This window comes from Berghia stephanieae, chromosome 13, assembly GCF_034508935.2.
Source record: "Berghia stephanieae isolate SIO BIC M18660-M18661 chromosome 13, UCSD_Bste_1.3, whole genome shotgun sequence".
In the NCBI taxonomy this organism is placed as follows: domain Eukaryota; kingdom Metazoa; phylum Mollusca; class Gastropoda; order Nudibranchia; family Aeolidiidae; genus Berghia; species Berghia stephanieae.
Window position 1 is genome coordinate 32,817,164 of NC_088372.1, and position 24,950 is coordinate 32,842,113.

Consider the following 24,950-nt stretch of genomic DNA (forward strand, 5'->3'; position numbering starts at 1 on the left):
CACTTCCAACATTATTACATCGTCATCCTCATGCTGTAGAAATGCTTTTTGATGTTACTATTATCATCATTGTTATTATTAATATGATTATCACCACCATCATTATTATTATTATTATTATTATTATCATTATTTAAGTATTACTGAGAATTTAAAGTTCGTAATTTTTCCATAAAATTTTGTATTTTCGTAATTGGCCATGAAATTTTTCCAAAAATTCGTAAAATTACCAATTTGTAAGATTTGGCAGGTATGCCATAGATTCACAGATGGCTCTGGAATGTCTATGGATTCACAGGTAGATTTTTTTATCTCCATGGATTCACAAATGGCTCTTGTTCTATAGATTCACAGATTGATCTAGGGTCTCCATGTTGAAGCAACTACAAATAACATCCAACTTTTACAATCGCTGCTTCGGATGAGCAATTAACTATAGATTCACTTTTCAGCAACTGGTCCACCCCAACATATTACCATAGAGACACAAAGGGCCACATATTCAATTCTCCCACGTTCACATGAGACACAAATATGCTGCTTGAATCGGTCAATCAAAGGAAAAAATGAAGACAAAGAATATACATCAAAGAACTTCAGTGAAACACCAACAAATTTTTTAAAATGACCTGCTAACATTTAAAAATTCCCCCATTATCCAAACTAAAATTCTACTATATGAACAAATAAAATAAAATTCAGAAAAAAAAAAAATTTATTAAAAATTGCTACTGTGATCATGTTTATATCATCTTTATTTTGTACCTACTACTACGTGAGCTATGCCCTAACAAAATTACGTCTCTTCCTGGAAATTCTGATGATAACTTGAATGGAACAATACACTAAAATGCAGATAATAACAGCTGTACAAATTGTTAATTTTATAATTTTAAAATTAGTGTCTAGGCTGGAATGAGATCCATTCACCATTTTTGGCCATCTAAGTCTAAGTGGAATACCTTACCAGAAAAAAGAAAAAAAAAGTGCTCGGGAACATTAAGGCCTATGGAGCCAAGTTTATCCTGGTTTCTATAAATAGACATTAGAAATTGCTTGCTACCCTTTGGATATGATGCTAGTCTATCGCAAAGTACTTTCCACCAGATCTAAAAGATTCAGCTACCCAACATTTCTGTGTGGGCAGGAGGGTTGGAAAATAGAAAATCTCAGCATCACCAGGAATCGATCTTGCCATAAAGCATACCTTTAAGAGAGTCTTTGGCATTGTTTAAAAGCCCTTGCATTAAACCTTTCCAGAAAAAAGTTGGACGAAGTTCCTATCAATATCAATTTCTACAGCATGACTATTTTTATAAGGGGGAAAACAAAACTCTGAAAAAATGTTATCAGTTTTCCTCAGCTCTGTTTTAGTTTCAGTGAAGTTATTTGTTATATACCTCTAAGATGCCTCCCCCCCCCCCCCCCCCCCCCCCCCCTTCCCCTATACACACACACCAACATTTACTCTCCTTCATGCATTCTCAGAACATTTATTGCTCATTCACACATTTATCATACGATTTCATGGAAATAAGTTTTTGTTGGTCAAGGGAAAACCAAGCTGAACAGTGAAAATGACACACTAGGCAGACCTGGCCACTTGAAAATGTAAAAATTGGTAGTTTTGTAGCCGCTATAACTAACTTAATAAAGCAACAATTTACTTTCACAAGGAATAAATAAAACTTCAAAATCCTTAAAATCATGTAGTCTGGCTGTCACATAACGATGATTCACATTTATTTTATTTATTAAAGTTTTATTTTAGTAAGAATGGAGTTCATATCACTCCACTTATATTTCGGTAGGCTTAGAAAAACTTTACCTTCTAATTATAATATAAGATTATCGTTCCTTTAATATTAGTGAATATGTTTCGTTCTACCTTCTGTCACGTAGCCACTTATCATAAAAGCTGATTTAATCTTCCACACTCACTTCTCTCAAAAACATATGCCTTGATGGCCAGACCACTCCACTCACTTATATTTTAACGATTTATATCTTGGTATCGGGACTTGGTGGAAAACTCCATAAAGATTTACATCTTATTATCAGGACCTGGTGGAAAACTCCATTGTTTGGTTCCATTATCAAGACGTTGGAGCTTCATTTTTCATCCTTGCCAGCCACTGTCAGGATTGTCGTGTCCTGATGTCATTGAATATGCCCTCTGCCTGTGAGTAGGACCTCACAAGTCCATACAACTTTATCCTCAAGATCACAGAAGTTACGTAATATTGTTGTGTTATCACACCTGTAACTGTGATCACTATTTATTTATAAGAACATTCACCTCATTAAATTTCATCTTTCTATATTCATATAATCTTAAACCAACTTGTCATTTGTTCTTTATTTTAAAAGTAACTAGTAAATTCCGGGGGCTTTATGTGTCACATCTTTATTTTATGAATGTAGTCTAGTTAACAACTCTTAGGCACTCAAAGACCATCAATAAGTTTTAATGACTTAGATAACCATATGAAATTGATTTTAAGCTTCAATTAAATATACAAAAACAGTTAAAATGGACGTTTCGGGTTTCCCATTTATCAACAAAACAGGATGAATGAAACATTACATACACTTTCATTCATCCTGTTTTGTTGATAAAGGGGAAACCCGAAATATTAAATTGAAACTTACATTCAATTTCACATTGTTATTTATTTCTTCCGAGCTTCGAGCAGCAACATTTACATTAAATGACTTAAGAGATGCTCATGAAGTTCTGAAAAAAATTGGAGCAAAAATTTCGTAATTCTCCAAATTTTTCGTAGCGGTAAGCAGGTCTGCATTATGTCTTTGAATCTTCCAGCACTTCTTTCCCTTGCCAATTATACAATCATCATTCAAGAACATTCCTTCATTCATCCCCCACAACCTCCTCCTCCACTTCATCATCAACCTTGACTTCCCCCTCCACTTCCAAGGTCGTCTCTCCAGTCACATGTTCTTCCACAGTCTCCAAATGTTCGGGCAACGTCAGCTGGCCTTCGTCTCCACCCAGAGTTTCCTCCAGTGTTAACTGTTCTGCTTCACCAGCCTCTTGGAGAACCATCTGGGGTGAAAAGTCAAATAAAGCAACACATTATTTACCTTTTTTACAGAAATGATTCAATTTAACTCTTAACTGGAAACCACATTTCACTTTACCTCACTTTCAATAATTACATCTGCAAACAGGATTTTGAAAAATAAAACAATAATCCCTTCGTTCATCCCCAATGGGAAATTTCTCTTCAGGGTCTATTCCAACACTAGTTAATTGAAAGCTTGTGGGGTCAGTTAGCCAAGCTTCGGTTTGATCCCCTATGTAATTGAGAGAAGAGAATCTGCACAATAGGTGGATAACAAGTTTGAAAGCCATATTCTTGTGGGCCTGGATGACTCAATGGCCAGTGGAACAGCTCGCTGATCTCCAGATGGAGGGGGTGGGTCCCAAGTTTGGCTCTCACGCCATGATATTTTCTATTGTTTTCACATTTCCATACCCTATATTTCTCATATATAGATATAGAACTGAAGGAAGATCTACCAAACTAAAAAATATAGAACTGAGGGAAGAGTATTTATAAGACAGTGTTAATGAAAGAAGTATCACAAGATTTTAAATGATCAGACTGGCTTTCAAATATTCAATAAGAATTTTAAGGCATGCAGGGGTCATACTTGTAACTTATAATAAAAGTCCTTAATCAGTCATAGGCTCGTGGAGCCAAAGTTTATCCCAGTTTCCATAGTGTCAAACAAATAATAGCAGGTGCTTGCTACCATTTGGACAGGACACTAGAGTATCGCAAAGTACTTTCCACCAAATCTAATAGATTCAGCTGCCCAACCAATGCAGAATGGTCAAAATAAAATCTCAACTTCATCCCGGGATCAACCCAGGTCCTATCAACTAAGCTATCCTTAAAACTTGTAACAGGTATAGGAGAATACCTACATACAATTGGAATAAGGTTAAATACTGTGACTTTATAAATGATATCACTGCATTACCTCTTCCTCTATGGAAGCTGCTTTGCCTACACCAGCCAGACTGGCGTTTGCCTCCTCTATGACTAGGGCATTGCCGTCCTCGTCTGTCATGTGAGAGATCACTGAAATAGATACAGGAACTGGTCACTGTCTTGGTTTGTGTCTATAGTAGAGCATAGCAAAATGAACGAGGCTAGACAGAAAATGATGTGACCCACCGTGTCAAACTGGTAATTATTACCATCGGAATGAACGAAATGTTGAAAATTAAGTTTCATGTCAAAATGATCCAACTTTGGTATCGTTTTGAAAAGGTGTTATGGAGCAGTGCCTGACAAAGCAAGAAATAAAAAGAAATCATCCTTTAACACCACAAAAGGTTACCCGATAGTTGGGACAACTTATTACCTCAGACCTGCCTACATGACACTGGAAAAATTTGTAGTTTTCAGGGGCAATAACACAGTATACACAATATAACTACCTTTAAAGATTACTAATTTGTACTCAATACATTAAAATAATGCATAACTCCATCATAGACCAGCTCTGGCATCAGAACATTGTTTTCAAGACGTTTTATTGAATTAAGATATCTTTACGGAGTGGCTATTCGTCAGTACTGACCCCCAGGCGCTGGCACCTGCGGGTCAGTACTGACGAACAGGCACCGGCGTCTGGGGGTCAGTCCTGACTAATACTATTACTTGTACTGATGCCAATTGGTCAGTTCTGACCTGGCCACAGGCGTTGACGGGACCAAAATTATGGAAAAATGCCATTTTTTAAAATAACTTGCTCTACGACAAATAAATCATCATTTCCTGTCCCATACTAGTCGCAGGGAAGCCCTTGTTTTCACTAAATCTTTTTGTCGGTTTACGCGAGATTTGTTTAATAAATATATCAATTAATTAAACAAGTGAAATTGTCCAATCCTGAGAAAAAGACCAAATTTGGTGTTGAAACGCCAAACTGGAAGCCCTATATTTCGGTTCATCCAACGCGCATGCTCACTGCCCTGATACCTATATCCTTGACCTGATACCTATATCCTTGACCTGATAGCTATATCCTTGACCTGATACCTATATCCTTAACCTGATACCTATATCCTTGACAAGGCTATCGACCCTCGTTTTACATCATAACAGACAACAAAAACCTGCCAATCTTGCTTTTATCATTTGAGAAATATTGGTAAAATTCGACATCTTCTTGATGAGAGCACCTCATAAATCATTGTTCATGCTTTGGTAACCAGCAGGTAATTAATTGCTATTAAGTGAGCGGACCAAAATGATACGTTTGCAAAAGATTCAAAACCGAGCCGCAAAACTGATTGAAAAATCCAATGACCTTACAAAAGCAATTCTATATAATCTCCATTGGTTGCCAGTTAGTGAAAGGATTGTTTTTAAAACTTGTAACATTGTTCATAACTGTATAAATAATCAAGTGTACCTCTTGGATTTATGTCAACATTATAATCCAACACGGCCATTAAGGCCATCTGAAGACTCTCTCTTAATCGTCCCAAGAACCAGATTATCCCTTAGTAATAAGTCTTTTTCTCTAAGAGGCCCTATCTTGTGGAATGCGCTCTCCCCAGTTGTAAAACTAATTAGGGCTAGTCAGTCTTTCAAAAAAAAAAAAAAAAAAAAAAAAAAAAAAAAAAAAAAAAATATTTAAAAAAAAAACAACTTAAAACAGAACTTTTTTCCAGAGCTTACGAATAGTTTCGCTCACAGAATACGCCTTAAATCTAATTTTAATTTTATTGCATTTTTTAATCAAATGTCTTTCGTTAGAAAAAGTTACTAATGTTAGTGAGTAATACCGGTGTAAGTATGTGTGTGTATGAATGTAAATGCATCTGTGTTTGAGTTTGTGTGCATATGTATTCCCAAAATTGACAAAGAATGAATGTTTGAATGACAATTAATATTGTAAAGTGCCTCTGAGCGCGATATAAATAACTTATTATTATTATTATAAACCATTGAACACAAGAGGTTGAGAACGAAGGCATGAGAAAAGGTAATCAGACAGTCTGACATCTGTTTGATCCCTAGCTGTGGCAGGCTGATTTTTTTCTAGTAATTTCCTCTCTTTGCTATGTCTAACCCTAGCACACTGTCATTTAAAACTCAATTCAAAAGTATCATTGGCGGTAGATAGAACATTTCATTGGATTGACTATGGGAAATTTGACACAGACATTTTAACTCACTCAACCCTCAAACCGACAATCTCTGTACTTGAATTTGACTGTGGCTACTTCTTTAACCCCATCATTATTTACATTTTTCTGAGACAAATTATTTGCATGTTATCAAAACTACTGTTTTTAATCTATAACACGATACATGTTGTTGAACAAAATTACATAATTTTCTTTTAGATTAAGTAAAGTATATATACATACTCGAATATATATATTTTTTAAAAATCAATGTGGAAAAGGACCAAAACCCTGTTGGGGGAGTGGACAGCACAGAGGTAGAGGGCTAGAATTGAGTGAGTTAAGCTTGCTCATTATTACTGTGCTCTACTGTGTACAGCCCTTCAAACCCACTCCATCAAATACAAGCTGTATGTATATCTCAGCGCTTCCAACACCCAAATCCCAAAAGAATGGAGATTGCCAGGAGTATGAGTGCTGCTAAAGACCCCCATAGGATCCAGGGACAGAATTCCAATGGGAAATCCAGGAGCAAAGCCCACTGAAGAATTTTGAAAAATAACGTGTTGAAACAGTAAAAAATAATACGTCCTGAGAGCATGTTTCAAGAATTTGCACAAAGTTTTGAAGAAAAAGGGGAGAAAAAAGTCTTGACAAAGATGGGGAAACTATGGATTTTCGAAAATAAACGGATGATTGGAAGCGCTGATATTTGTTTGATTATCAAAGCTAAATGACCTGCTTGACACAGTGAAAGAGAAGTATTTACTGTCAGAAAAAACATGTAGTATTGCTCAATCTGGAAACAAATTGAAGGGCTAGTAAAACAAATATCTAACAATTTCCCCACTTAGCTAGATCAATTATCTAAAATTTGACGCATATCTATTTTCTTTTAAATGGATAACCAGGAGACCACAAAATTAAAAAAAATAAAGAAATTTTTTAAGATGTAGATTTGAAATTTATCCAAATACTATTTGCAGACCTGCCAACCCTTCACATTCCAAAAGTGGAATCAGAAGGTCAGACAATAGGAATTTGAGACAAAAAAAAACAAAAAAAAAAAAAGAGAAAGGAATTTCTTAACAATGGATAATTCTGTATCGAAATAACCACCAACTTTGCCCCAAAACACATAAAGACAGTATTCCGGCACAATTACATATCACATGTATTAGAGAATCGAATGGGGAAGGGGGAAAGGAGTGCAATTAATTTTCCTACTTAATTCCCTTTTGGCAATCACTTTTTAAAAATTCACCTTTTACCCCCCTCCACTTTTTTTCTCATCATCATCATCTTTGAAAATCGAAATTTTAGAAAAGGAAGAGTGAAAATAGGAATGATTCCGCCAAACGCGGAAGGGTTGGCAAGTATGTATTTGGCAGTCAGGATTGTTCTAGAGACATAAATCCTCTGTCCTGAAAGATCCATCTTCCTCACCATCTCCCTGTGCATTCTGTACCAAAATCTCTGTGCCGTCCTCTGTGGTAACGATTGTACCTTGCACTTGGTGATGGTCCCCAATGCCGTCTGCCCCATCTCCACTCGTCACCAGGGTTATCATGTTCTGGGATATAGAAGAATATCAGTGATTAATTTTCTTAAAATTCTTTCTCAGATTGCAAAATCGGGACAGTCCCAATTATAAATAAAAAATAAGAAATAAAGGGAAATTTGTCTATTGGGTCTATTCCAAGGGAAGACTGGAACAACCCAGACATCAGCCGCAAATTGAGCTAGGGTGAGATGACTTGCTCAAGGCCACACAGAGCAGCGATGGCCGATCGGACTCTATACCTTTCGGGTACAAAGTAAAGACTGTAACCGCTACAGGACAGTCGGCTGCTATACAATTCCATATCGTTTTGAAAATCTGTATTGTATTACACAGCTGCCCACTTTAAATTTCAGAAAGTCGTAGTTTTCAAGTGAGAAAAAAAGGAAGTTAGCATAACAAATTAATAATTTGCCTTAAACATGATTTTTAAAATGCCCCAAAGTCCCGGAAACCAACCTTTCCTTTACAGAAAGATCAATAATATTCATGGGGTAAAAGACGCATAACATTGCAGTCCTGTAGCAGGAGCTAAAAATTCGTAATTCTACAATTTTTCCCCAGTACTAGGTGGGTTTGGTATATATGACTGGCCTAGATAAGACAGTGTGCCAGAAACTGTTTGTCACCATAGTTGTACACATCACATTATGTTTGGCTTATAATGAATTCACTCAAACATATTAACCCTTTTACCAAATATATTTTCCCTTTTTGGGAGACGAAAACTTTTTATCTGATCGAAAAGAATTAGCTCAAAACACTTTACAAGGAGTCCTTAGCCAACTGCAACACTTAAAATGTAGGATGAGACACGAAGCCGGTTGGATGATATTACAATTTAATTTTCCAACAGAGATAACGCTGACAATGCTCATTTTACACATGAGTATGGTGAGAAAATGTGAGCAATAAGCCTTTTCCAAGGATCAACTATGCACCACTCGACCCCAAGACCTTGTGATCCAAAGGTGAGTGTCAGATTAAAAAAACACATAGCTGCACCAAAAAAAAATAATATATATATTTTGTTTAAAATTCAAGATAAACCAATTGTGTAACCATGACAACATAAAATAGCAAAGAAAATAAATGTTGTTTACTTAATTAAATTCAGTTATCACAGTCGAAGACACAGGGGTGAGAATGACTGGTCACAAAAAAGGAGGAAATTTTTCATCGTGAAGTTCATGACCCATCCATGCGACCATAACCTATAAATTTGAATTTCACTCAAATTTACTGAGATGCGATCCAAAATTTGTCTCGCAGAAATTTCTGACACGACTCGGTGGAATTTCAAAAATTGAAAGTGTAATTACAACATTTGGTGGTTGTAGTAGGGATGATGATGTGGTGGTGGTTGTAGTAATAGCAGTGGTAGCGATGATGTGGTAGTGATTGTAGTAGTAGTATGGATGATTGTGTGGTGGTGGTTGTAGTATGGATGATTGTGTGGTGGTGGTTGTAGTAGCTGTGGTAGGAATGATGATGTGGTGGTAGTTGTAGTAGTAGTGGTGGTAGGGATGATGTGGTGGTTGTAGTAGTAGTGGTGGTAGGGATAATGGTTGTAGTAATAGTAGACGTGGTAGGGATGATGAAGTGGTGGTGGTTGTAGCAGTGGTAGTAGGGTTGATGATGTGGTGGTGGTTGTAGTGGTAGGAATGATGATGTGGTGGTGGTTGAAGTAGTGGTAGTAGGGTTGATGATGTGGTGGTGGTTGTAGTAGTAGTAGGAATGATGATGTGGTGGTAGTTGTGGTAGTGGTGCTAGGGATGATGGTGTGGTGGTGGTAGGGGTGATGTGGTAGTGGTGGTAGGGATGATGATGTGGTAGTGATTGTAATAGTAGTGGTGGTAGAGATGTTGATGTAGTGGTTTTGGTGAGTGTTTTTTTATTCAGTGATGATAATAGCAATTTGTCAAAAAGGAGGAAAATTTCTCTGTCTATCGATCAAACACAAGCAAAGAAACCTAGTAGTTATTCAGCTTATACAACCCAAGAATCTCTCAAATTTAAAGCCATAGTCCAATCACCATTGCTTTGTTCTAATATATCATCTCTATATACCAGATGATTTAATGGATGGTTGAGAGAGAGGAGGAAATGTGATGGGATGGGCGGAGATAAACTACCATTAAGGCGGAAGATTCTCAGCCCTGAAGACAGCATTTTACATTTAAAAATAAATAACAAACATAATCATAGCAGTTATCTAAGCCAAAAAATCTGACATGCTTTAGGGTTAGTGCTTTGAGCATTTAGGGGTAGTACTTCGAACACAAAACTTATGAACTGCTATTCCAATAAACCAGTCACAGACTCCTCGCTCAACCACCGACTCCTACCTGTGCTGCATCTCCATCTGCCTGTTCTATAATGGTTTCCTCCTGGATTTCACCGTCTGTCTCCACCACGCTGTTCTCTTGCTGGATGATTTGATTCAAGGCTATCTTGCCTGCTTCTGAAAATGGAAAACAAATTAAGGATTTTTTTTTTTTTAATTTAAAACATGAACCAGTGCTTAACACAAATTCCTAATCCATCAGTATCGTTTAAAACGTAGAATGAGAGACAACATCCATCGGACACTGTTAAAAAAATATAATAAAAATAAAATTCCCTTTATTCATCCCCAAGGGGAAATTTGTCTTTTGTGTCTATCCCAAGGGAAGACTTAAATAACCAAGACATCAGCCGCAGTGCAGCGCAGCAAAGTGAATTAGGGCGAGGTGACTTGCTCAAGGCCACATAACGCGGCGGGTAGTCGAACTCAGTACCTTTTGGGTACGAAGCTGAGCCATGCTGTCCCCTGAATTAAAATTTTATCATCCCACAGAGACAGCACAGTTATGGACCAGGTGTTATTTTACACCCTAGCTACAAAGAGAGAATGTGAGGAAAAAAATGTGTCTTCTCCAAGACAGGATTTAAACCAGGAATTTCAGTTCAGGAGTTCAACACCATAAAGCGGAGCAAAAAGGGAAGAGTAGACGTGATTAATCCACGTAACTTTAAAAAAAAATAATAAAAACACAAGAATTGGCACTGTCACTTTGGATATATAAGGCGTGGAATGTTGAGGAAATGTAATTTGCAATATCTATTTACTGAAGGACCAAGACAAAAGTGGTCACCTGTGAGGGTAATGGTTTGACCACTCTCTACAGCCGATGTGATCAGACTGCCGTCTCCTGATATCATTGTGATCCCATGGCTCTCTAACCAACTCATTGCCTCTGATGTGGTTGCTGCACCTGAAAGGAAAAAAGAATACATTGTATACATTTTAAAATTTTAACCTACAAAGGCCCATGGTGCCAGAATTTATCCCAGCCTTTGTAGCGTTAAACAAGCAGGAGCAATTGCATGCTACCCCTTGGATAGTACATTAATCTACGACAAATTACTTTCCACTAGATCTAACAGTCCCAGCTACCAAAAAACATCTGTAAAGACAGGGAGTAGAGGGGGTGGGTGGTTTCCAAACAAAATCTCATCCTAATCGAGATGTTAACATTGTCAACAACAATACATATAAAAATATTTTTAATCCAAAAAAATCTGCATACTTTTAGGAAAAATAATCTGACGATTAAAAAAAAAAAGTATCAACTATAAATGCATAATTTCCACATTTCTTCTATGAACTGCCAGAACAAAATATGCTTTAGAATTGATGGATTTAAATTCATATCCTTATCCAAAAAATTTTTTAAAATAAAAAATAAAAATCAACAATATTTTCACCATCTTTCATAGAAAATTACGTTGGAAAATCCTGGATATGGAAGAAAAAAAATCTGAATTCTTCTAATTTTGTATTCAGATCCTGCACTGATGCAATACTCAATTCCAAAAATAGTAGCAGGGTTAATGTGACCTGACAGCTGTGCTTATCTAACCGTGTATGGACAGCACTACAAATCTATAAAACAAAACATGCTAAAGTCCATCCCCTCTCATACACTTTGTGTTCAGATCCCACACTACACTCACTTCCAGAATTGGGAGCAGTGGCCTCAGCCAAGGCGGCCAAAGTGGCCAGGACGGATGTACTTGTCTGGTCTGTAGAGTCATCTGGTTCGGATTTGATTACTGGAGATGACAAAAGGTTTATTTGGGAATTGGACTAGTACTCAACACCACTATAATCATACCAAGTACCCGATACTCATACATTCAACACCACAATCATACCAAGTACCATATACTCATACATTCAACACCGCTATAATCATACCAAGTACCCGATACTCATACATTCAACACCGCTATAATCATACCAAGTACCCGATACTAATACATTCAACACCACTATAATCATACCAAGTACCCGATACTCATACATTCAACACCACTATAATCATACCAAGTACCCAATACTCATACATTCAACACCACTATAATCATACCAAGTACCCGATACTCATCCATTCAACACCACTATAATCATACCAAGTACCCGATACTCATCCATTCAACACCACTATAATCATACCAAGTACCCGATACTCATACATTCAACACCACTATAGAACAGTAAAGTTGGTGCCCCAAACGTAAACAAAGGTCGAGAAGCACATGGCAAACCACATGTTCCTGTCTTGACAGCTCACGTTCCAATGTAAATAATAGAAAGAAAATAACCTTTAAAATTTGGCTGTTAGGTGGCAAAAGAAACACATATTCATAAATACTCGATCATGCATCAAATAATGTCTAGATATGGATATTTTATGGAACAAAAGGTAAAATTTATCAAAAGTTACGTCTATCTATTTTTAGACCAGAGCAAATTATTGCGCTGGTATGAACAAAACGAGAATTATTCGGAGCCTGATTTTCATAATAATTTAGTCTTATATTATTATTTCTGCAACTGTTAGATTTTATGTAAACATATTTTCAATACTGAAAGTGTATTGCCTACAACTCAAACTACAAAATTGGGAGACCTATATTGTGCGTAAATTATTCCGGTCCCTAACGGAAATCACTAGCAACTTGTTATTGTTTACGTTTGGGGCACCAACTTTACTGTTCTATAATCATACCAAGTACCCGATACTCATACATTCAACACCACTATAATCATACCAAGTACCCGATACTGATACATTCAACACCACTAAAATCATACCAAGTACCCGATACTCATACATTCAACACCGCTATAATCATACCAAGTACCCGATACTCATACATTCAACACCACTATAATCATACCAAGTACCCAATACTCATACATTAAATTTTGTACCCACAAAATATTTTTGAAAAATAAATTTCAATCAAAAAAATAAATGAATAAATAAAAGAATAAAATAAATAAATTCCATAACAATGACTGCTCCACACAATGTGAAAAGGATCATCTGGTTGATAAACAGAAAGATAATCCTTCTTGATAACTGTAATCGAGCCAGAAAATCTGGACTATGACCAATAGGCCTGACTTCTGAAATTGCAGCATCCCTGTATATGAATAATTATTTCATAAAATACAGATTATTCAAATTACACATTTTTGAATAACAGGCTTAACATAATTTTCCAACCCACTTAAACTGCCCCTTCTAAGAGTCTAGCTGGTATCTTTTCCTACAGAGACTTGCGAAACCAACCAACTACGCTTTGATTTCTCCAAATTTTGTTGTGTACAAAAGAAATATGAAAATGAAAAATGTTCATCATATCATTAAGAATGAGATGATTTTCCTGTAGTTGAGTAAGATGAGGGTTAACAATTCCATGCCAATGCCATGTCTTGACATATAAAATGTATCATCCGTCATTCACTAAATTAATTTTTTAGAAATTGATAAATGGAAATTATAATTCTGTATCACAACACAAGTCAGTTATACATAAAAGAAATATCAATGTAAAGAAATTAAATAAAAATTGTCCAAAAAAAGGTCTTAAAGAATACAGCAGAACAACAAGTGGATATTTGATGACCATGATGCCATATTTTCCTTAAGTTCCATATTCATGAAAAGTTTCTCACATTTACTACATATTCCGGACAAAATCCCTAATCAAAGCTTTCATGCTTGCAGGACTGACAAGGTCTACAAAAAGACAACAACTCACATTTATCTGTGTCTATAACGAGTCCATCCACTCCATCGCTCGTGCAAACGGTTTCGGTGACCAAGTTTTCTGGTGTTTCAATGGTAATGGTGTCCCCTTCCTCAATGACTCCCGTTGTGTGTTCGTGAATCTGGAACAGCTGGGCAATGTCTGTTCTGCCATTGGCCAGGGCTATGTCGATTGGAGTGCGACTGAACTGGATGAAGGATAAAATATGGTAAATTGTGAAATCAAAAGGTGGCATTTGGAAGAATGGGATGAAATTTGTAACAGCAGACCCGCCATAAACAACAAATAAAAAATTATGTATATTTTTTATTTTTTTTTGGGGGGGAGGGGGGGGGGGGGGGAAGGGAGAGAAATCAGAATTTCGGGGACAAAATATGTATTTACACAAAATGGAGGATTTCACCCCTATTTATACGAATTGTCACTTCAAAATGTGTTAAAATTGATGTCAGCATCATTCCCTTTGGTCACATAACAATTAAAAGAGAAAATTCCAATATTTGCCATTAAACTTATGGTCAAAAGATATCAATCAAGAGGAAAAACTCCAAGCTTGACCAATTTTGGCTTTTAAAAAATCTGTATGCAGGTGTACAATGAAAATCCCGTTGATCGCAGAGTAGTACATTTTTACAATCAAGTTATACAAAACATTATAAGTAATAAAATTTGATCAGCATTTTAAACATACAAACTTTGTCTTTAAATTTTTAAAAAGCTGTTTGAACATCAAAATGTTATTAAAATATAAAATTAAAATAGATAGTAAATTGGTTATTCATTTCAACGACCCTTAATTTCATATCTTTTTTAAAACCTCACTTGGATTAAACTGCGATATTCTTAGAAGACTTTCTGCAAACTGTTTAGTTATATATATATTTTTTTTTTTTAAGTTTTAAAAGCTATTTAATATTCATTTAAATAGATCCCTGAAAATATCATGCATTTTAAAAAAGAAAATAAAGCATTTGAAATTCGACATATATAATATTTTAAAATAAAACATAACATAACTAAAAAAAAACATCAACAGTAAAAGTGAACCACAGTCTGATTAGTAATTTAAAAACGTTTAAAGAGGAAAGGGGGGGGGGGGGATGAGACAACAAAAACCTATAACATGCTAGTAGTACTAAATATTATACTGACTCAACAGGGACTCAACCATGCTTTAAGATTTAGAGTGTCGTGAAGTCACAGAGATGCATTCAAACAAATGTGTGTTAAACTTAAAGATTCCCAAAGAGTGCCGGGTGTAATTCATTTTAAAGAAGATGAATCGGATAATTAGATATGTATGGTAAAAGCAATTACTTGTAAATCATACTTACTTTGTCTTCTAGGGTGATATCAGCACCATTGCGTATCAATATTCCAATGATGGGGATGTGGCCTTTCTCTGTAGCCCAATGCAATGGGGTCATCTTAAGCTGTTTTTATAAAGAAAATAAAAATGTTGAAAATGTTAACAAAGAATGAAAAGAAACAAGAGCGAATTTAAATTATAATTGACTGAAGATATTCAAATAATAGTTATAATAGACAGGATAAAATATAATTTCAAAATCACAAAGGTTCAATCTAAAAGCAGGAAACGCAGAAATAAAAGCAAATTTCCTTCAACCATCCAGAAAACAAACCGTTACAGTAATTAATTCATTTACTTACAGGTTTGCACTAAAACCAACTGGCACAAATCAAGCCACCCCAACCCCTCCTTAACTTTCCTAGTAGAATAGAATCAAAATGACTTTTTATTGTCCTGAAAAAAAAAGATGCCCCGATTGACTTTGTGGTATTTCTTTATTGCACAATCTGGTGACATATTTCAAGGAACCTCAAACATTTTAAAATCATGTTTTCTACAAAAAAAATTTAACAAAGGAGCTGGAATTGGAGAAATAACTTCAAATATATCCCATTTATTAAAGTGTTTCATCAGTTTGGTATTATTTCTTTCCGCAGCAATGTCATGTCGGAAGGCTGATTAAAAAAACAAAACAATAGAATTGTTATTGTTGTTTATTATTATTATTGTTGTTATTATCAACCGACATTCATCAAAACTTCAAACTGACAACAACAACAACCAAAGACAAAATACTTGTTCAGAAATCTGAATGGATATGCGTCTATATACATAATTTTCTAAACAATTTCGTATTTTCATAATAATTGGCCATGAAATTTGTCTAAAATTCATAAAATCATGACAAATTCGTAAGATTCGACAGGTATACAGTTGTTAAAATTAAAGCAAATCTCACCATATCTTTAGCATCAATGTCAGCATTACTTTGCAACAAAAGCTGCACAATTGCCACATGTCCTTCCTGGCAAGCCACGTGGAGAGGGGTCCTGTCCACTTTGGTACGAGCATCTCGACTAATACCAGCCCGCAGCAGGACCTGGGCTGTTTCTTGATGGCCGTGTTGGGCAGAAAAATGGAGCGGAGATGTCCCCAGCTATGGATAGATGTTTAAAGTACAATCAGTTTAGTGATAAATCATAATCTAATACTGTGGTCGGATTCCTTATTTTAATAATCCAATCTGCAGCATACATCTAATTATAATTGACTTCTTTCTTTTCCTAAAAATTCAATCTGCAGCATAAATCTAAATATGATTGACTTCCATATTTTCCTAAAAATCCAATCTGCAGCATAAATCTAAATATAATTGGCTTCCTTCTTCTCCTAAAAATCCAATCTGCAGCATAAATCTAAATATGATTGGCTTCCTTCTTTTCCTAAAAATCTAATCTGCGGCGTAAATCTGAATATAATTGGCTTAGTTCTTTCTGTGAGTCTGTAATTGTTATTAAATTTCCATATCAATTACTGACGATCAGTAAAAGCAGGCAGGCATGAGATATAATACTGTTTATGAAGCAACGAGATCACATTTTTACTATTTTTTTTTTTTTTTTTTTTTGTTTGTTGCTTTAGGTCTCTTCCAACACAATTGAGGTTATATGAGAGACCGCTGAAACAAAAAAACAAGCAATCTAACAAAAATAGTACAAATGTAAATCAAAATCATAACCTAAAGATATCATAAGCTAAATTATAAATAACCAAGAACAAACAGGCAGAAGATTTACAGAAAAAAAATATCCCCTGTCAAAAATACAATCACAAACCAAAGAAGCAGGATAGACTAGTAAAGAGAAGAAGAAACGACATCACTATCGGATCGTACACCCATGCGAACATCATAGGTATATGATTCAAGGGTGATGCTCCCATCCAGCCACCCGCACATTTTTTTTTTTTTTTTTTTTTTTTTTTTTACTATAAATCAAATTTCGAGCATCAATGACACTCATATATTTTTAAGTCTTTACCCAGTCTGTGGTGAAAGGAGCCCCATTGGACATCAATGCCCTCACAGCATCTGTGTCTCCCCTCTTCGACATCTCCAGCAGACGCTTGCCCAAATCCACCAGTGACATTCTTCTGGATGTGTCATTTGTCCTGGCCGCATGCTCAACTAATGTCTGCACATTCTCTACAATCATTTGATCTGAAAACAAAGTTCAACATTCAGGGGTTTATTTTAGGCACTTTTCGGCCAATAACATTAATTTATGAACAAATCATAATAATAATAAAAGCAGACCGACCTACTACTATGAAAATTGAAATTTTGGTTCTCCAACCGCAGAAATTCACAAGCATCTAAAAGTAATAAAAACGGTGAAAATGAAAGTTTGGTACCAGGCTAAATAATTTTAAGGAGTTTGAAGTGCTATTTAATGCTCCTGGTGGTAAATTGTTGTACTATAAAGATTACTACTTTCTAATGGCATTTTTTTCAATCTTAATTCAATATTGTATTTCATAGAAAACAATGGCAGTAAAAATGTATCAATTTTTTGCTTTATTTTAAATTGTAGCTACTTGATACATCAATGGAGAATTAATTGAATAATTTCTCTGCCAAATTTCATAGAAATTGATTAACCCCTACACTGTATATTATTTTACTCGCCGTCAACCATGCTTTTCAAGAAAAGGTCATATCTTTATCAATTTTCAGTTAACCCTAATTTTTTCCCTGGTCTATACCGACGATTGATATTTTCTGGCCCTATAACTTATAATGATACTCAACATTTGCCCTTTTTTTTCTCTTTAATTTACACAAATTCAGTGAAAACAAGTTGTCAGATTCTACTGCAAACTTTGACTTTCCAAATTACTGTGAGATACTTGCTTGTAAGAGTAAGTGTAGTGTAGTGTAAGTAGGCAGTTTAGCAAGCCGCAGCACTGGGAGTCAAATCGCGACCCAACTCGCCCATAAGAACGTTGTGACTGGAAATTGCCATTCGCGTTGGGGGGGGGGGGGGTAGTAAGTTTAAGATGTATAACTTTGTAATGAAGAGGAATATTGCAAATATTTTAGTATAATTTTTTTTTTTATCTTTCAATTTCCTTTTAAATGGTGCCAAATGTCAAAATTATCCATCTAAAATTTCAGGAGTTAAATGAAGTCAAAATGTGGCAAGCTTCAAATGCATTAATTTCTTTTATCTACAGCCGATGTTTTTAAAATAAAAACGCATTCAATTTCCTTTTAAATGGTGCCAAATGTCAAAATTATCCATCTAAAATTTCAGGAGTTAAATGAAGTCAAAATGTGGCAAGCTTCAAATGCATTAATTTCTTTTATCTACAGCCGATGTCTTTAAAATAAAAACGCATGCTTTTAGAATAGCATCTAAACTTTCGTCTTGACAAATTTCAGGACTCTAGATCTATGCTCAGAAATAATAATCTTCTCATCATGGCTGCCCCGACAATATCGATATTCAAATTGATATCTTTAATTATTTTTTCAAATTTAGTCCATAATGTTTTTTTGGGCATTGTATTGTTTTACAAAAAATTTTATTTGTTTTCTTTGTAAAATCCCATATTAGTAATATCCATATTTTAAAAATACCAATTGCTTTAGTTTTATTTCCTTTTGCCATCAAGTTTGTTTCCCATATATTTAGATATATTTGTCATCAGTTGTATTCACATTCTAAAGAGGTTCTATTAGTTATAAACCTGGACAACCCTCACAATGAGAGAGAGAGAGGGAAGGTAAAGGGGAGGGGAATAAAATTATATTAATTGTCAGTTCAAATGATGTAATAGTAATAGTAATAAACCCAAAGTGACTTAGCAGAATTTTTAAAAGGCAGAACTTTCCTTCCAATTAAAATAGACAAACTGCCTTGTGTGATTCCTTTTCAATATAGGGAAATTCCACGGGTAACGGACTGACAAATCAGACCAAAAATGCATACATTTCGTGCTCTGAAATGCAATGTATTTATTGTATGGATCTAATATTTCCCATGGACATGTATCATGTCCGCCCTTACCATATATCAAAAGGATAAAGATGAATCTTTATCAACTTGAATTTTTTTGACATTATAATGTTGGTAACGGACTGACATCAGAAAATCCATCTTTTTCAATTTTATATGTAGATGGATCAAACTTTCTGAAGTTAAACCTTCCAGTAACAAATAAGTTCTTTTATAGTAACCACGAGATGTTGTTCTACAACACACTAGCAATATTTAAAAGATTGTCCAAAATTTGAATCTGCAGTCTTTGAAAAAGTGTCGGTAACGGACTGACAAATGGATGGTAACGGACTGACACCTCTGAATTTTATTACTCAGAATAACGGTTACTACATAAAATCCAGAGCAAAGAACAAATTATGTAATTAGGAGCAACACTGAATACCCATTGTGATTGATCAAACCAATACTCTTCCTTATATGGATGTCAAGCTACATTGGGCATGATGAGTAACTTGATGGGTGACATCTGATTACCTCAATCCCAACTTTGCTTTTTTTTAAAGTAAATAATGAAATAATGATTCGTAGAGTTGAAATCTATTCTGTCAAAGTCAAACGGGAACTTTATTTCAACTATGAAATTAAATTATCATTTTAAAAAAATGTAGATATGAAAGCACTTTAAAACTGGCGAAGGTTTAACATTCTTTTGGTTCTTATTTTTGAAGCTTAATTTTTATTCTGTATTTCATCATGATTCCTCAAGCTTAGGAATTGTCAATAGGCCATGCCCGTCAAGGCAAACTGGGCGATAGAAAATGTATTGGCAGTCAATCTCTTCCTCATCTGCTTTTGACCAGAAAGCCAGTTATAAGATCTGAGAAAGATCTTCAAAATTTCATTTGGACCATTTTATCCTTGATTGTTACAATTTTCCTATGCAGATTGTGGGATTTCTCTTAGAAGTACATTCTGAGGTTCTGAGGGAGCAAAATAAACTTTAGCCAATTTTGATTCCTGGATGAAATTCACTGACAATCGACAACCTCTTTTTCAGGGTTTTTTTTTACAGGAAACTTTTTTGAATTTTCGTCCTTTCTTTTTTTCATCTCTCACAATTATGAAATCTTTTTCCCTTTGTGCTCGCCAAGAGTACTTCTTGTCCAAATGGAAATTTTCGATAAAATTATTTTATTTCATCTTGAATGCCCATTTCCATGATTAAAATATTTTTAAAAACATTGGTTGATGGATGCCCTTAGCAGTACAGGCATAGTTTAATTTTTTTTTAAATTTTTTGGGAGGATTGTAGACTCAAAAGTTGAATTCAGTATTTTACTTTCCTGTGCTGAAATGTGAGGCAGATGTGGATTTAGGTGTGCTTGGTTTACTTTCTTTTGGAGTTGTAGATTGATCAGCTTTTCTCTTTTTTTCCATTTTGCTTGAAAAATCCCGTTATTTCTTTTAAGCGTCCTTTACAATCATTTTCAAGTTTTCTTTGAGACTCCTGCTTTTGTTGCCTATCTTTTTCCTAAACAATGTAATGTCCATCAGTTTTCAGTCTTTCTTGTTAATTTGAACCATGGATAGAGTAGGCATCTCGAACCTGTGAATAAAGAAAATTGAGCGAAATTACATCATAAGCTATGAAAGTCAAATCGGAATAAAAAGCAAATCTTGTTTTCCTAAAAATAATACAGCAAAACTAAGAAAATAAAACTCATTTCTAACTTGAATCACATTACTTTGTAACAACTAAAATATTGACATTATACACAGCTAAACAGCTTGCTGACCCACTACATTTAAAGCCTCATTGACTCAAAAGTTTTCCACATTAATTTAAATGTTTGATTTCTTATTTTTTTCTCCCATGGCTTCTTGCCCCTTTAACAGAAGACTACTACTGGCCCCATTGTCATAAGGATATTATAGAACAATAAACAGTGTTTTTCCCTCAATTCAAACATAGCAAAAATCTTCAAGTGATCAAAATATTCACAAGCTTTAAAAGATTCAACTTACCTATTGAAAAATAGCAGGCTTGATGTTGAAGACCAGTGTTTGAAATTTTATGATCCAAATGTTTATAAAATGGCTGCCTGATCAGTTGAAACACATTGGAGTGGACATTACTCTTGAGACTTAAAAAACAACTTTTATATATTGTTTTTGAATTAAAATAGAATTAGTCAGTCTGTTACTGTCAGTCCGTTACCCTAAAAAATGTCAGTCCATTACCCAACAAAAGTACCTTAAATGATAAATTTCTTGAAAAATTATCTTACAGTGCTAAAGCCATTCATGTAAGAACAGAAAATCTGAAATAGTGAGTCTGTACAACAATCACATCTTTTGTAGATAAAAAAATACTGTTTTAATGGTAACGGACTGACATACAATTTCCCAAGGTCATTAAAACGACAGATGAGGACAACATTTCATTAAAATCGTAAATTTGAATGTTTATATAGGTTTCTGATACTTATAATTGTTTTAATATCAATAAACAAAAGCAAAGGTGGCTATAATTTTGAAGAAGTTGCAAGATTTATAATATTGAGAAAATATTCTTTTCATTCTTCAAATACTGGATGCCCTTACATCTAGCTACAATAAGCATCCATATCACAAATATGCACGAAACATCCTTATATTCATAATCCTGAATGATTTTCCAACAAATTGGTACCAAATTTTAATATGTTCTTAAGGATTTGTAAAACACCCCTTCGGTTGACATTTTCGTGGAATTTCCCTATAATTGAACTTGTTCATTTTCATATTTATTTATGCAATTTAATTGCCAGGGGTAAAAATAGACTCATGTCATTATATGCAACACGTTGTTATATCTTTTCATTTAAATTCTGTCTCAAACCCTTCTTAATTCTCTGTATTAAATCAATAGGAGAATGATTCAGTGCGATATTGGGGATAAATCCAAAAGCGATATAAATAGCAAATTGTTTTAAATCTTAAGTCTAGCTGATTCTAAATTAAATCCGGAGCCGTTTGTCCTAGATAAACAAAAAAGGTAACAAATTAAACATTAATTCAAGTCCTATCAGTCTGACTGTGTAAAACGAATATATGTTTTGAGGTTGAAATTTTTATTAAGTGCCTCATAACTGGAGTTGTCAAAGTCAAAGTCCAAACTAAAGTTAATGAAAGTAGGAATTTTGGTAAACGACCATTTGGCACTCCAGCAGTGAGCTGATAAATGGCCGAGTGGCTGTGACCCATTTTTTTTTTTACTATTGAGTGAGGGGTCTCAGAAAAAGTTCCATAGATTTTTTTGTTGATGGATGAATTTTAATGATTTATGTCTAATTTTCTTCAGGAGGAATTGCTCTATCGTTTGGTGTTATTTATTTCTATTTCTAAATCAATGCCAATTTAGTATATCTTTTGATAATAATACTATTATTAATAGGGTTCAATTTAGTACCTAATTTAGCTATGAATTTGAATAATTAAAATAGGTACTTTGGTAAACGTCCATTTGGCCCTCCAGCAGGGAGCCGATAAATGGGCTAGTGGCTGTGACCCGATTTTTTTGGACTTTTGAGTGATGGGTCTCAGAAAAAGTTCCATAGATTTTTTGTTTATGGATGGATTTTAATGATTGATGTCTTATTTTCTTCAGGAGAAATTACTCTATCGTTTGGTGTAGTTTATTTTAAATCAATGACAATTTAGTATAACTTTTGATTATGGATAAAATAGGGTATAATTTAGCTTTGGATAATTAAAAGATTAGAACTTGGTAAATCAAAATTTCATGCTGGCTCGTTTATTTAACATCTTAACTTTTATATAAAATTAAATTCAGGGGAAAGTTGTATACCGCATCCATGAAATTCGTTCCAGAAAAATCCTTACTCAAATATTAGCGGCCATTTTAGACCAGTTTTGAAATCCAAATGGTGGTTACTACCGGAAATGCAACACTTTTCAGGTCACAAAGTCCGTCAGTAAATAACAAAGGCAAATAGAAGACCATTTTTCAGCCTTTAAACTAACATAACTTTTCTTCTGCTTATCTGATTTTCACAATTTTGGTATCATTAGAATCGTGTTGAAAAGCACTTTAAAATGATATAGGTTTCATTGAGCTCAATCCAATTTGAATTTTTTACCAAAGTACCTAATTAAAAAATGAGAAATTGGTAAACAAAACTTCAGTGAGGCACGTGATTTTAATTTTAACATATTAACTTTTTAATCAAATTAAATTCAGAGCAAAGTTGTATAGAGCATCCATGATATTCGTTCCAACAAAAGCCTTACTCAAATCTATGCGGCCATTTTTTAATTCCAAATGGCGGTTACTATCGGAAATGCAACACTTTCAGGTCACAAAGTCCGTCAGTAAATAACAAAGCCAAATAGAAGACCATTTTTCAGCCTTTAAACTAACATATAATTTTTCTACTGCATATCTGATTTTCATAATTTTGATATCATTAGAATCGTGTTGAAAAGCACTTTATAATTATATAGACATCATAGGTTTCATTGGGCTCAAGACTCAATCCAATATTTGAATTTTTTACCAAAGCCAAAGTAGTCAAAGTACCTAACGTGACGTTGACGTAAGTGAAAGCCTAACCAGGCCCTTATACTAATGACACAGGATTGTTTCAAGAATTAATCGTGTCAGTGTCGCCGAGAAACCGGATTGGTACAAACATCAAAAGAGAGAAGAGTTTAGTTTGCTGAAGAAAGAACGATGTTGTCAAGTGAGATAAACGGATAGTGAGATAGCCTGAAGTAAGAACCAAAACTAAGGTCACGTGGTGAGTTTAGACTGGGAAAATGTTGGTCATGAAGTGAGTTAATAATTCGAACCTCAATCAGCACTTGATGAGTGTTGAGATAAGGTACTAGTTGTAGAGAAAACTTCTTGTTTACTGTAAACAAGAAGACAAACGGAAACTTTAAATCAAAAGGAAAAGGGGAAACAGGAAGTCAAAACCTGTGGAAATGAAACCAATTTTTCTGAGGCAAGTCGTATGTTTCCGCTACCGGTTTCAAATGAAAACACCCGTGAGTTCCACAGACGGTTCAGAAAAACAAAACAATACCATTTAAACTGAAAATATAAAAACAAAACAACTCATACCCATTCTTAGAGTTTCTTATCACATCTATCTTCCATCAAGAGCTGAAACCATTTCACCAAGTGTTGGAAATCAATACTGTTGAGTTGAAAACGAGGCTGATCATTGGTGGAGTTCTGAGCGGCAAATAAAAAAGTGTCCAATCTGGGTTTTAGTAAAACAAATAAAAATTAGGCTAATCGGCTTCCTCCGAGGTGAACAGCTTGGCTTCCTCCAAGATTGCAATCTAAAACCCATTCCCACTTCCCAGCCTTCAATAATTTTATTTTCTATAACACCAGCTTCATTCGCTCCATTATAATTAGAGAATGTGAGATTGAATGTAAGCGTCAATTTCATAAACGAAAACATAATGTGAACGTTTTTGTTTCCCCTTGCCTTTATCAACAAAACCAGATGTATGAAAGAAACACTACAGACGAATGACATAATAATGTGATACTGTTGTTAAGGTGAATAAACAAACACGTTGATGGGCATTTTTTTTTTAATTATTCACCTTAACAACGCTATTATCACATCTCATTGACTGTAGTGTTTCTTTCATTCATCCTGTTTTGTTGATAAAGGGGAAAGCCGAAACGTTCACATTATCTGTTTTCGTTTATTAAATTGAAGCTAACATTCAATTTCACATTGTTATTTATTTCTTTGACCTTCGATC

The 24,950-nt window shown here is 34.6% G+C and overlaps 1 protein-coding gene across 2 annotated transcripts; it reads right to left on the reverse strand.

The window, feature by feature from the left end:
• Positions 1-2,389: 2,389 nt before the first annotated feature.
• On the reverse strand, positions 2,390-24,400 carry LOC144959326 (uncharacterized). Of its 2 annotated transcripts, none has more exons than XM_078891884.1 (11): positions 24,289-24,400; positions 17,196-17,374; positions 16,115-16,312; positions 15,179-15,277; positions 13,836-14,031; positions 11,736-11,834; positions 10,874-10,993; positions 10,085-10,200; positions 7,622-7,748; positions 4,012-4,112; positions 2,390-3,067 (listed from the first exon to the last, which is right to left on the reverse strand). In XM_078891884.1, exons 1-11 carry the CDS (start codon positions 24,290-24,292, stop codon positions 2,873-2,875), a joined length of 1,434 nt encoding a protein of 477 aa, XP_078748010.1. In that variant the 5' UTR covers positions 24,293-24,400; the 3' UTR covers positions 2,390-2,872. The 2 variants fall into 2 exon arrangements, with proteins under 2 accessions (XP_078748010.1, XP_078748011.1); XM_078891885.1 differs by lacking the exon at positions 24,289-24,400 and adding an exon at positions 24,015-24,151.
• Between the last annotated feature and the right edge of the window lie 550 nt (positions 24,401-24,950).

What these genes read in the sequence shown, in the direction of transcription:
- LOC144959326 (XM_078891884.1), bottom strand. An exon ending in CGTTATAGACACAGATAAAT is followed by an intron (nt 11,835 to 13,835) that starts GTGAGTTGTTGT and finishes TGTCATCTCCAG; the next exon opens with TAATCAAATCCGAACCAGAT. An exon ending in TCAAACCATTACCCTCACAG is followed by an intron (nt 10,201 to 10,873) that starts GTGACCACTTTT and finishes TTCCATTTTCAG; the next exon opens with AAGCAGGCAAGATAGCCTTG.